General features: G+C 35.4%; 1 protein-coding gene across 1 annotated transcript in view; it reads right to left on the minus strand.

Moving 5' to 3' along the window:
* Positions 1-473: 473 nt before the first annotated feature.
* Positions 474-11,564, minus strand: part of LOC129256831 (macrophage mannose receptor 1-like) — a 103,467-nt gene continuing 92,376 nt past the window's right edge. The window contains exons 47-51 of the mRNA XM_064097548.1: positions 10,793-10,898; positions 9,733-9,974; positions 3,804-3,972; positions 2,938-3,192; positions 474-2,527 (exon numbers count right to left, since the gene is read on the minus strand). Coding sequence (XP_063953618.1) covers positions 2,484-2,527; positions 2,938-3,192; positions 3,804-3,972; positions 9,733-9,974; positions 10,793-10,898 — 816 coding nt within the window. The 3' untranslated portion in view covers positions 474-2,483. The remainder of the gene's footprint in view (positions 2,528-2,937; positions 3,193-3,803; positions 3,973-9,732; positions 9,975-10,792; positions 10,899-11,564) is intronic.

Genomic DNA, 11,564 nt, shown 5'->3' on the forward strand with positions numbered 1-11,564 from the left:
AAATTTACTTATAAAAGGGGGCCTTCACCCTACAAGCACTGCTTTTTAGTTGGTCTCCTTCCCTTTAGATTTCATGGTATTATTGTATTATAAAAAAATGATTTAAATGTTATATTTTGTTATAATGTATATTGAACTATCATTGTAAATGTAAAAAGATTGAAAGAGAAAATAAATGAATTGAATTGAATTGAATTGCTTCTTCGCCCTTTTCTCTCTGTTTCCCTTCCACCATCAATTTCTTCTCTTCTCTCTCTCTCTCTCTGCCTCTCTTCTCTCTTCCACTATTTCTATTCCTTTCTGCTTTCCAATTCATTTCCTCTATCCACTCATATTTACATGTATTTTGAATATTTTTCAAATTTTTTTATTGATCAGTGAGAATCAATTTAAATTTATTTATGATATACTTTGTTACATATGTCTACATTGAAATTTGTTCGTAGTACTATAAGTTTTTTTACCTTGTTATTGATGATTTTGTTTGAAATGTAAATTTTCGCAATTCGGCTTTTGCCGCAAAGAAAGGATTTTTAATAAACCATTTTGAATTGAATTGAATTTACAGGTCAACATTAAAGTTTATGTGCAAGGCTCTTATGACAAGTGTTATTCCATCCCAGTCATTTCACAATGAAGTTTCAATACAATTATGTTGTGTGCCCTCGCAAATCACGATATTTCTGGTTATTTTCATGAGTGGGCGAGACACAATCACTGTTGCCATGTTTTATTCTAGAAATAGTAAGCTTAGTATGAAAAAAATTATTGAAAAAAGCTGGCCCGATTTGTCCAGGTCAGAAAAGGGCAACACAATTTTTGTTCAGGCCTTAAGTGAATGCATTCATACAATCTACCATGTGTTTGGGAGTACATGTTTAAATAGCAAATCAGCGTTCCTATTGTAAGGTATCTACTGATTAAAAAATATCTGTAAAAAATTTAAGAATTCTGTAAACTTGTTTTTTTACGGAAATGTGTAAATTTACATGGGAATTTTGTAAAAGTACGGTAATTTTACGGAAAAGGAATCCGTAAAATTACGGATTAAAAAAAAAATTCCGGCAGCAAAATTTCCGGACAAATTTTTTTTTTCCGTTAATTATTTATACGGAATCATGTTAATTCACGTAAATTTTCTGTAAAATTTCCGTAAATAATATCCATATTTTACATGGGAATTTGTAAAAGTACGGTAATTTTACGGAAAAGGAATCCGTAAAATTACGGACAAAAAAAAAAAATTCCGGCAGCAAAATTTCCGGACAAATTTTTTTTTTCCGTTAATTATTTATACGGAATCATGTTAATTCACGTAAATTTTCTGTAAAATTTCCGTACATAAAATCCGTATTTTACATGGGAATTTTGTAAAAGTACGGTAATTTTACGGAAAAGGAATCCGTAAAATTACGGACAAAAAAAAAAAATTCCGGCAGCAAAATTTCCGGACAAATTTTTTTTTTCCGTTAATTATTTATACGGAATCATGTTAATTTATGTAAATTTTCTGTAAAGTTTCCGTAAATAAAGTCCGTATTTTCAAGAATTGTAATTTACGGAATCTCGTATATTTTACAGAACTTTTCCATAAATTACCACTTTCTGTAAATTTACGGAAAAAAAAAAAAAGTCCGGAAATTCTGCTGCCGGACTTTTTCCGTTAAAAAACGGAAATTTTTCTAACAGTGTTGGAGAGGGGTTGTTTGGTTTCACCAATATAATTAGCGCTGCAACCTGTCTCTTGGCACTGGATAGCATAGGCAATGTTTTCTCTTTGCTCCACCCGTGGTAGCATAGAGAAAGCCCTTCACCCGCGACGCCAACGTGAGAACAACCTTCCTCGACCGACGGAACAGGGGCGTCGCTTCGGTGTCTCTGTCCCCTACGTCAGTGGACTTTCAGAGAAAATCCGGAGGATCCTGTCTTCTTACCGCATCCCGGTGTACTTCAAACCGACTAACACACTTAGGCAGAAATTGGTTCACCCGAAGGATAAAGTTCCCAAAGACAGGAAAAACAACATTGTCTATGCTATCCAGTGCCAAGAGACAGGTTGCAGCGCTAATTATATTGGTGAAACCAAACAATCCCTCTCCAATCGTTTGTATCAACATCGCAGACCAGGCGCATCGGGATACGGTTCTGCCGTATACTCCCACCTGAACACGTCTAAACACAAACTTCAAAGATAAAGACGTGCTCATCCTAGACAAAGAACCTAGGTGGTTTGAGAGGGGGGTCCGTGAGGCGGTCTACGTCAACGCAGAGAACCCATCTCTCAACAAAGGAGGAGGATTACGACATAACCTCTCTCGGATTTACAATCCTGCAATCCGAAAAATTCCTCGACGTCTCCAAGAAAATAACATCGACGGTGCTTCGGCGCCAATCGGCAACGACGATTTCCCGCCAATTCAGAAGAGCTGAAGAAGCGTCCCGGATCGGACGTGAAACTGTCCTCCGTTTCAATCAAAGTAAGTCTAGATGAATAGATTTATTTTTTTCCATCGTAATTTGACTTTTCCTGGATGAATCAAACCATACATCAGTTTATATTATAAGTTTTGATTTTCCTTTCGAAAAAAAACTTCAAATTTTGGGGACTTCATGTAAAGTGTTAGAAATTAAAATGTCCAGAAATTAAACCTCGTATTTTTCGTAGGTTTATGATAATGAAAATGTGTAAAGATAATGGCAAATTTCAGTTGGCAAAGATTTACACTTTTATGTACAAAGAAAATAAACTTGAAATCGGCTCCTACATTAATTAAAAATAATTAAATTCGTTTTCGAAAGACAGAACGAAAGAGGGAAATAAGATATGTACAAAACAAATTCTAATTAAAAGACAGGCATAAGTTGCAGCCCAAAGGTAATGAAAAATTCAAACATAACTTCCTGAACTCTTACAAAGATATTTTAGAATAATCATACCCGAACTTCCACGTTCCAATCCAATCCATACGTTTCTCTTGCCGATACGGGTTTGTACGAGTTTCCGAATGAATTCATTTTCTTCTTTGCTGTGGATACTGGCTAGATCACCACCCATCTGTTGACATTGGTAACGAGCCGTTTGCCACTCAACGAATACGATATCATTAGGAACATGATAACAATGTCCACCAAATGCTGTTTGATCACTCTGACAGTAACCAGTGAGCTCCTCAACTGGCTCAGGTGGTTTGGCTGATAGTGGAAATTATCATTAAAACTGTTGTAATAATACTTTCATCATAATAAATTTTGTTTAGGAATTGTAACATATTACATTTTAGTTTACCAATCCATTATTTTAAATTTAACGAGTTGTGAAAAACGATGGATAAATTCTTTGAAATTATTTATTCATATAAATATCAATAATAGAATACTTCCAGTCATATGGAAAAACTATATTAAAAAGAAACACTGTACTATATTGAATTTCCTTTTCATGCGAAGTTTTGACCATCCAATAAATAAATGTAGATGTTACAATTGTTAAAGGTGTGTGGACTTAAATATTTCTTACTCTGCATGTCTACTAGTCTACACAATGTACAAGTCATATCAGTGCGCATTATAACCATGCCTTAAAGGATAGCGAGATGAGAAGGGATGGAATATGTGGAGGAAACTCTGGATCATTCCCAGGAAACAATCATTCACTTGGTAAGAGGTGATTCTACAATTTGACAAGTATGGTTTATAAGTTTAAACTTTCATATATTATATGTTTTAGGGACTTTTAAAATCGTTAAAGACATTTACAAATCACTCAGACATATGACTTGTATTAGCCTGAGGTAATTACTAACCATATGTTGTTCGACAGAGAGTAGGATGAAGTTCGGTACAACTGGTATCATCCCAAGATGGCTTGTCTGTTATAATGACGCATCCTTCTCCATCATTCTGACTTGGTTCTCCATCACCCCAGAATGAAACAAATACTGGCCAACCATCAGCCCACTGGTATTGGCCATCCTGGATTGGTAAAATGGGACAAAATAATTATGTGGTAATTCTTTTTGCAAAAACATTCCGTGCACTGCAAACAAAATGTATTGGGCATGATCAGACGTAATGAGCCCCCCCCCCAAAAAAAAAAAAAAAAAAAAAAAAAAAACGAGGGGACAAACATGGTGTACAGAGCAAAATGTAAACAATCACAAGTAAGCGTAGAAGAAAGCAAGCCAATATTTTGACATTTTTAGTGAGAAAAGCAGATTTTGTGATAATTTTTTGCAATATAATCAGAAAATAATTTCACGCTTTGATCCTAAAAGGACTGGGGGAGGGGTCATGATGGCCCCCTCAAGGCTTCGCGCGATATTTCCAAAACGCAAAAATATAACGCCGCAAAATTGTATGACTTTTCTTTTTAAAGAAAGTCAACTTTTGAGACCAAGTTCGCGAAATAAGGGTATAGCAACGCGACGCCTCATGACTTAATACGAGACGTCATTGTCAAAGTCTATGGGAGTTGAAATTCATAAAAGGGTGATTATTTTTGTTCTAATTGGTGTTTAATTTAGTTCTGAAATGGTCCGTAAGAATTTCCATTGAAAAAAAAAGAACAAAAGATGAAAAAACATGGAAATACATAAGAAATTCTATAAACAAAGAAATTCATAAGGAAAACAAGTGGAGCGCCTTTGGTAGTCTCACCTGCATCGCGCCATTCAATATAGCAGCAGTACTGACTTTGAAAACTACTATTAAATAATTATTCACAACAAACACCATTCGTACTACGTTCATTGACAATAATTTACATTTGACCTTGATCATGCGACTTAAGACTTGTCAGTGATACTCGATTACCCCTATATCCACATTTTATAAACTATATCTATACACTTTGAGAGTTATGACAGCAATCTAATAATTACCTCCAAAATGGCCAAAGCTCAATGACCTTAAATGACCTTTGACTTTGGTCATGTGACCTGAAACTCGAATGAGATGTTCAGTGATATTTGATTACTCTTATGTCCAAGTTTCATGAATCAGATCCATAAACGTTTAAAGTTATGATGCTAATTCAACAGATACCCCCAACTTGGCCAAAGTTCATTGACCCTACATGACCTTTGACCTTAATCATGTGACTTAAAACTCAAGCAGGATGTTAAGTAATACTTGATTAACCTTAAGTCCATGTTTCATGAACTAGGTCCATATATTGTTAAAGTTATGACATTCAAAACTTAACCTTAGGTTAAGATTTTGATTCCCCCAACATGGTCTAAGTTCATTGACCCTAAATGACCTTTGACCTTAGTCATGTGACCTGAAACTCATGTGGGATGTTTAGTAACACTTGATTGACCTTATGGCCAAGTTTCATGAACTAAGTTCATATACTTTTTAAGTTATGCTGTCATTTCAAAAACGTAACCTTCGGTTTTGGTGTTGACGCCGCACAGTGGGCCGGGGCGAAACAAAAGTGCGCCAAAAGTCATTTTGGGCAATTTCAGATTTTTAATTTTTGTCATGCCCAGCTGAAATACAACACTTTGAAGAATACTTCAGCAAAATATTTCATTCGTGAATTTGCATAAAGGTTGTTAATTTCCTACTTAAAATCGAAAAAATGTGACATTTTGCGAAATGCCGCGGATATGACAACTTAGTTGAAAAACAAGCCATTTCACGGGAGGTTTTCACGTAGGAATCTGAAATGACACCCACATAATCCTGATTATATTCTTTTTTCGTGTGAAAGAGTTCAAAGTAGATAAAAGACACATTTCAGGAGTTTTATAGGATAATTATTCCTCGAAATCCATGTTTTTTGCATTTACATTAGAAACGTTTGGATTTCCGTTTAAATTCTATCATCATCATTTTGCCAGATGTCTGCGCTTTAAGTCGATACCAAATTTAGCTGCCCGTTTTTGCCCGTTTTCATGTTAGAGCCGATTTTACTTGACACAACACCCCTAAAACCTGTTCGAAAACAGTCATATTTATACTGCGCAGTCATCGCAGCGCACCGTGTGGGGTGTACATTGCCGTTCATTTTGCACGGCGAGGGACGATTCCCCTTCCATTCCATGAAAATGACATGGATTCCGGGCATAATGCAAACAAAATAAATGTTGATAACGCATATTAGGGCTACACACCCCTCTTCCAGAGATAAAAGTTACTTGTAGAATAATTTCAGCCAAAACCCTCCTCATAGTAAAACATTCGAGGTGTTATATACTCTGCGTTTTACCCAAGTCTACACCGCTTGATAAAGCACGGTTAATATTTTTTTCAGATTTTTAAGTATTTTTAAAAAATCTAATGATAATTTTGATGCCATAAAGTTATTTTCAGGATCTCATACACACTTTTAAGGCATATGAGAAGCATAAACCAACATTCACTCAGGTCAATCTTAAAGAAACACATAACACAACGGTTATATACTACACATGGTTTAGTGTAATTTGTTATAGGTTTTAAGTAGCCAATCAAAATTAGGTATTAAGGTGACGTCATATCGGCATTAAATTATGTTCAGTCGATTCTACGCCCAAAAACACCCAAAATCAACATGTGAAAGCAAAAAATATAACGCGGAATATAATTTTGGCGCACTTTCAACTCATTCTGGCCCACTGTGCGCCGCCGCCGTCGCCAAAGCGGCGCTTATAGTCTCACTCTGCTTCGCAGGTGAGACAAAGAATGGCTATCGCAACTTTTCGTTGTGGAAACCTTTAAATTAGATGACATCTGGAAAAAAAATTGAAGTGAAACTTGGTATTAAATATGCAAAAAGTGTTTTACGAATCGATTTGCATATTTATTCATAACAAATAATTTTTTGAAATTATTTTCAGAATTCATTTTTATACTGGCTTGTAGCTTATGTGGTAAAGAATGTGGGTGCCAAATTTCGACGCGATTAGAAGGAAGGCTATCATGCCCCCCCCCCCCCCCGTTCTCAATACATCTCAAATAGCTCAGTCCTTATAGGGTTAATCCTTTTCCTTTCTCATAATTTCCTTTCTCCCTTTTTTCTTGGTCGTGGAATTTATTTTTGGGAAGTTGGGAAATGTTAATTTGAATAAATAGAGACAAATCAAACTAGCATAACGCTGAAAATGTCATCAAAATCGGATTTAAACTAAGTTATGACATTTCAAAGTTTCGATTATTTTTCACTAAACAGTGATGTGCCCATCCAACCAATGCAAGTCTATCCAACCAACCAACCAATCAAGCTCATCCAGTCTACTAATACAAGCCTTTGCAACCAATGCAATTCCATCCAAACACAAGCCCAGCCAACCAACCAGAACAAATTCTGTTGAAATAATTTGTTTCTATTCACATTGTGCATGATACCTTAAGGGCCTGTAGCGGCCATTTTGACTTTCCAATAACAGCATTTATCACCTATCTGGCAGAATAAATGATATATCTTAATAGAAATTATGTTTCAGACAATATTTTACTCATAGATCACTATTACGTGCATTTATGGTGCTCACTCCTGTGAATATTGGTTTCCCACTTTGCATTGTACATAATACTGTTAATGTCTATGGCGGCCATTTTGAAATTAAAAATACAGTATTTAACACAAACTTGAAACCTGAATGATATATTTCATTAGAAAATACGTGTTTAGACAGTTACCCAATAATTTATCACATATATATTCATGCATTTTGGTGCTCACTCTTGTGATTTCTTTGCTCCTCTTTCTCATTGTGCATAATACTTTTAGGGCCTTTGGCAGCCATTTTGAATATCAAAATACAACATTCATCACATACATGGCATATTAATAATATATTTCGTTAACAATTATGTTTTTAGTCAGTATTCCATTCATTTAATCTTAATAATATGCATTTTAGTGATCACTCTTGTGAATTTTTTTGGCCCCCATTGCCATTGTACGCAATACTGTTTAGGCCAGTGGCGGCTATTTTAGATATAAAATACTGCAATGTTCCCATATATGACATAATAAATGATATATCTCGTTAGTAATGATGATTTGCATATATTACTTCGTTCATACATCGCGATTTTTTGCAGTTTAGTACTCATTTTTGTGAAAATTAGTTTTCCCTATTCACATTGTACATAATAGAGTATACAAGGGCCTATGGAGGCCATTTTGAATATCAGGAAAATAAACATTTTGTCAAAAATTATTTTTCAGAGAGTATTTCACTCCTGCCACACGATTTCAAGCATTTCATAGCCAATGTGCGGACAATTTTAGGATTTTCATGGGCAATTTGCATATTTTGGCGGCCATATTGGATTTTGCAAATTTTCGGAAAATGCTCAAGGTTACACGAGTGGCATCATCCAGATTCGTAATCAGCACCCTCGAATTGAAAAGAAACCATAAAAAAATATTGTATATATAAAAAAAAACAAGGTTAGCCTCTTCTATCCTGGACTATATTAGAGTACTAACAGAAATCACGACAGAACAACCATGTATCACATTATCCAATCTGGTTTCATACCATTTACCTCATTTTCGGAGGCATAAGCAATACCCTCCGACCCTGACAACCAACCACTCACAACAACCATTATTTAAATGGGCGGGGGGGGGCAATTGTTTCCAAATCTGTCGCGTATTGCGCGCGTCCCTAAATTTTTTCAACGCATTTCATCGTTTCTTTTTGGCGTAGAGGCTGTGCCCCCGTTTCCTGTCACCAAGGGCGTTGTGTGACGGCGCCGCCCATGCCATGCCAGCCAATCACAGACCTGTTGCTGGGGGCGTGTCCTTGGAGAATTCCTGCGGAATCGCAGGGGTGCGCATTGGTTTTCGCATGCCGTATTGGTTTCCTGTCATCTGTCATCTCTCGCAAGCTGTCTTATTCGCTTATTCGAATAATCTTATTTTTTGTTTACAGATTTGACAATAAGGACCAACCATATAGACCCGAATTCACAAAGGTGGTTTTGAAAACCCACGGTTGAATCTATGGTTTATGCAGATTTCCTGTATAAATTACGCTTAATTTAGCGCGTATCGGGCGCGTGTATAAAAAAAAGTCCTATGCTGATGCGCGCTTTTGTCACAGTGCGCCAAATTGACGCCTGTTACCATGGTTAGATACGCTATTTTATTAATGAGTCCACTGTTTGAAGAGTGGACTCATTAATAAAATCAGTGGACTCATGAATAAAATAGCGTAGATAACCACGGCAACAGGCGTCAATTTGGCGCACTGTGACAAAAACGCGCATCAGCATTGGACATTTTTTTAATATACGCGGTAAAATAAGCGTAATTATACAGGAAATCTGCATACACCGTGGACTCAACCGTGGGTTTTAAAAACCACCTTTGTGAATTCGGGCCATAGTATTTAATCAAGGCTAATTCCACATGTTTAGGGAGGAATTCATCGTTGTTTCACTTGACAATGAGGTTAAAATTAGAACATTTCACAAAAGAAATAGTGAATGGATTGCGTCATCAGTCTCATCATTTGCATACCGACCGTAATGTGCATATAAATTTCTTATTTTACATCCGATTTTAATGAAATTTTCAGTGTTATGCTTGTTGGATTTTTTTAATTCAAATCATTTTTGTTGGGGTGGACTTGTCCTTTAATGTAAACAAATTTACATTAAATGAAATTCATTTATAAATAAAGTTCATACATCTCACAGAAATAAACTACAACTAAATGTACGGAGAGCTGATGCTAGATTCACACTTTTACTGAACCAATATAAATGACAGAATCAAAATATATTTACAATTTTCTCCATGCCGATCCAAGCATCTGATACACCTCTTGAATATAGAAGATACTCCAAGAAAGCTTCATAGTGAGCATCCGTAATGCTTGCCAGGTTACCACCATCACTCTCACAAAATTCTTGGGCACCATCGTAGGAACGCCTGGTCAGGTCAAGTTTGAAGCAAGAGTCGCCATATTTGTAATAAGAAGGATCATCGCAGTACTTTTCCTCTGGTGGATTGTCATCGGCTTGAGGATCTTAAACAATCACAAACCAAAATGATAAACTAATTTCGTTGTTGTTTTCCTAAACAAAGTGCTTTCTAAATGATTCATAGACGATGGATATGATTCTAATCAATATATTTAATTTCTTATCATGTTTGTGGTCATATTCATTTTTTCCTGTTGCATGGATCGAGTATTTTTTTTTAAATGCAACATTACTCTACTATTTTAAATTGGCAATCTTTAATGAGAGGGTGAATGCAAAGTCGAAACTATAGGCCCTATATATTTTCGTGTCATGAAGCAAAACATAATTATCTCACTCATGCAATCAAATCCCATGTAATGTTCAATAATAAACAGTAGAACTTTAGGACCTTTATGCGATCAGTGCATTTGTGATAGAATTTGAAAGGTCTGTTGCGTTTGAATAATAGTAAAATAGGGTTAATAAACCGTTGATCACAACAAAGGGGGATGTACATGTATTATTGATGCGCACACCTTAACACAATCGTGGAATTAAGAGTCTTTTCATTCTAATTGCGCAATTTGGGGGAAATTGGTACAAACTTTTCATAACTGAAATGTTAATTGCTGTATACTGTACATAATGAGTAAAGATTTAATTTTCTTTCAATTTTTTCACGACATATGAGACGTTTGTACAGAATGCTGAAGTCAGGAGATTGAGTGTAGTATGTGCTTTCGAGGATTGAGAACCAAGTACAAGGCTCTTGCATGATGTATCCTCATGAATAGTATTTAGGCTCCGCTCTTTTTCAAAAGCATAAGACGTTGAGATGGTTAAAGATAAATTGAAATACTGCAGCAAACACGTAACATACCCAAGTCTCTCTCACATATGTATCCAATAGCATTAGAGCATTCTGAGTCACTCCACATACCAGCATACCATTGTGTGTTTAACATTTCAACACAGTTGCGAGCAGGCTAAATGATAAAGTAAAAATCAATTAAACATAAGATATCACAATATCATATTCGTGATGAGTCCATTATTGATATGTGCTAGATCAGAGAGAGATAACTTGTGTTGCATACGAGAGGTATGATTTAACATAAACCTGATGATTATTTTAAACTATTGATAACATAAATCGTTTTATAGCAAGATAATTTGTAAGAGAAATGAATTTGAATAAATTAGCTAAATCTAATTTATTATAGAACCCCCTCCAATATATATATATATATAAATGAAAAAAATCCAAGGCGATGCAAGATTACAATTACGAAGACTCTACGATAATTAATCTTGGTCATTTTCTTCAGGATTTTTGTCATTTTCTCCACTTCCCAGGGAGTGGAGAAGGTGCATACATTGTACGCGGGCATGCAAGGATCCGATGCTTTGGGCCATTATGGGAAAAGTGCTATATAACAAAATAGTTATTAACATTATTATCATTATTATCACCATTATTACTTGTTAACAAATTTTTCGGCACCACTCCTATTTGTTTAAGATCAGTATGCTCGATCCGTAATGAAAATCATAAGATCAGTATGCTCGATCTGTAATGAAAATCATAATATCATAAGTCAGTCTGACTTATGATATTATGATTTTCATTACAGATCGAGCATACTGATCTT

The sequence above is a fragment of the Lytechinus pictus genome, chromosome 3 (assembly GCF_037042905.1).
Source record: "Lytechinus pictus isolate F3 Inbred chromosome 3, Lp3.0, whole genome shotgun sequence".
Classification (NCBI taxonomy): domain Eukaryota; kingdom Metazoa; phylum Echinodermata; class Echinoidea; order Temnopleuroida; family Toxopneustidae; genus Lytechinus; species Lytechinus pictus.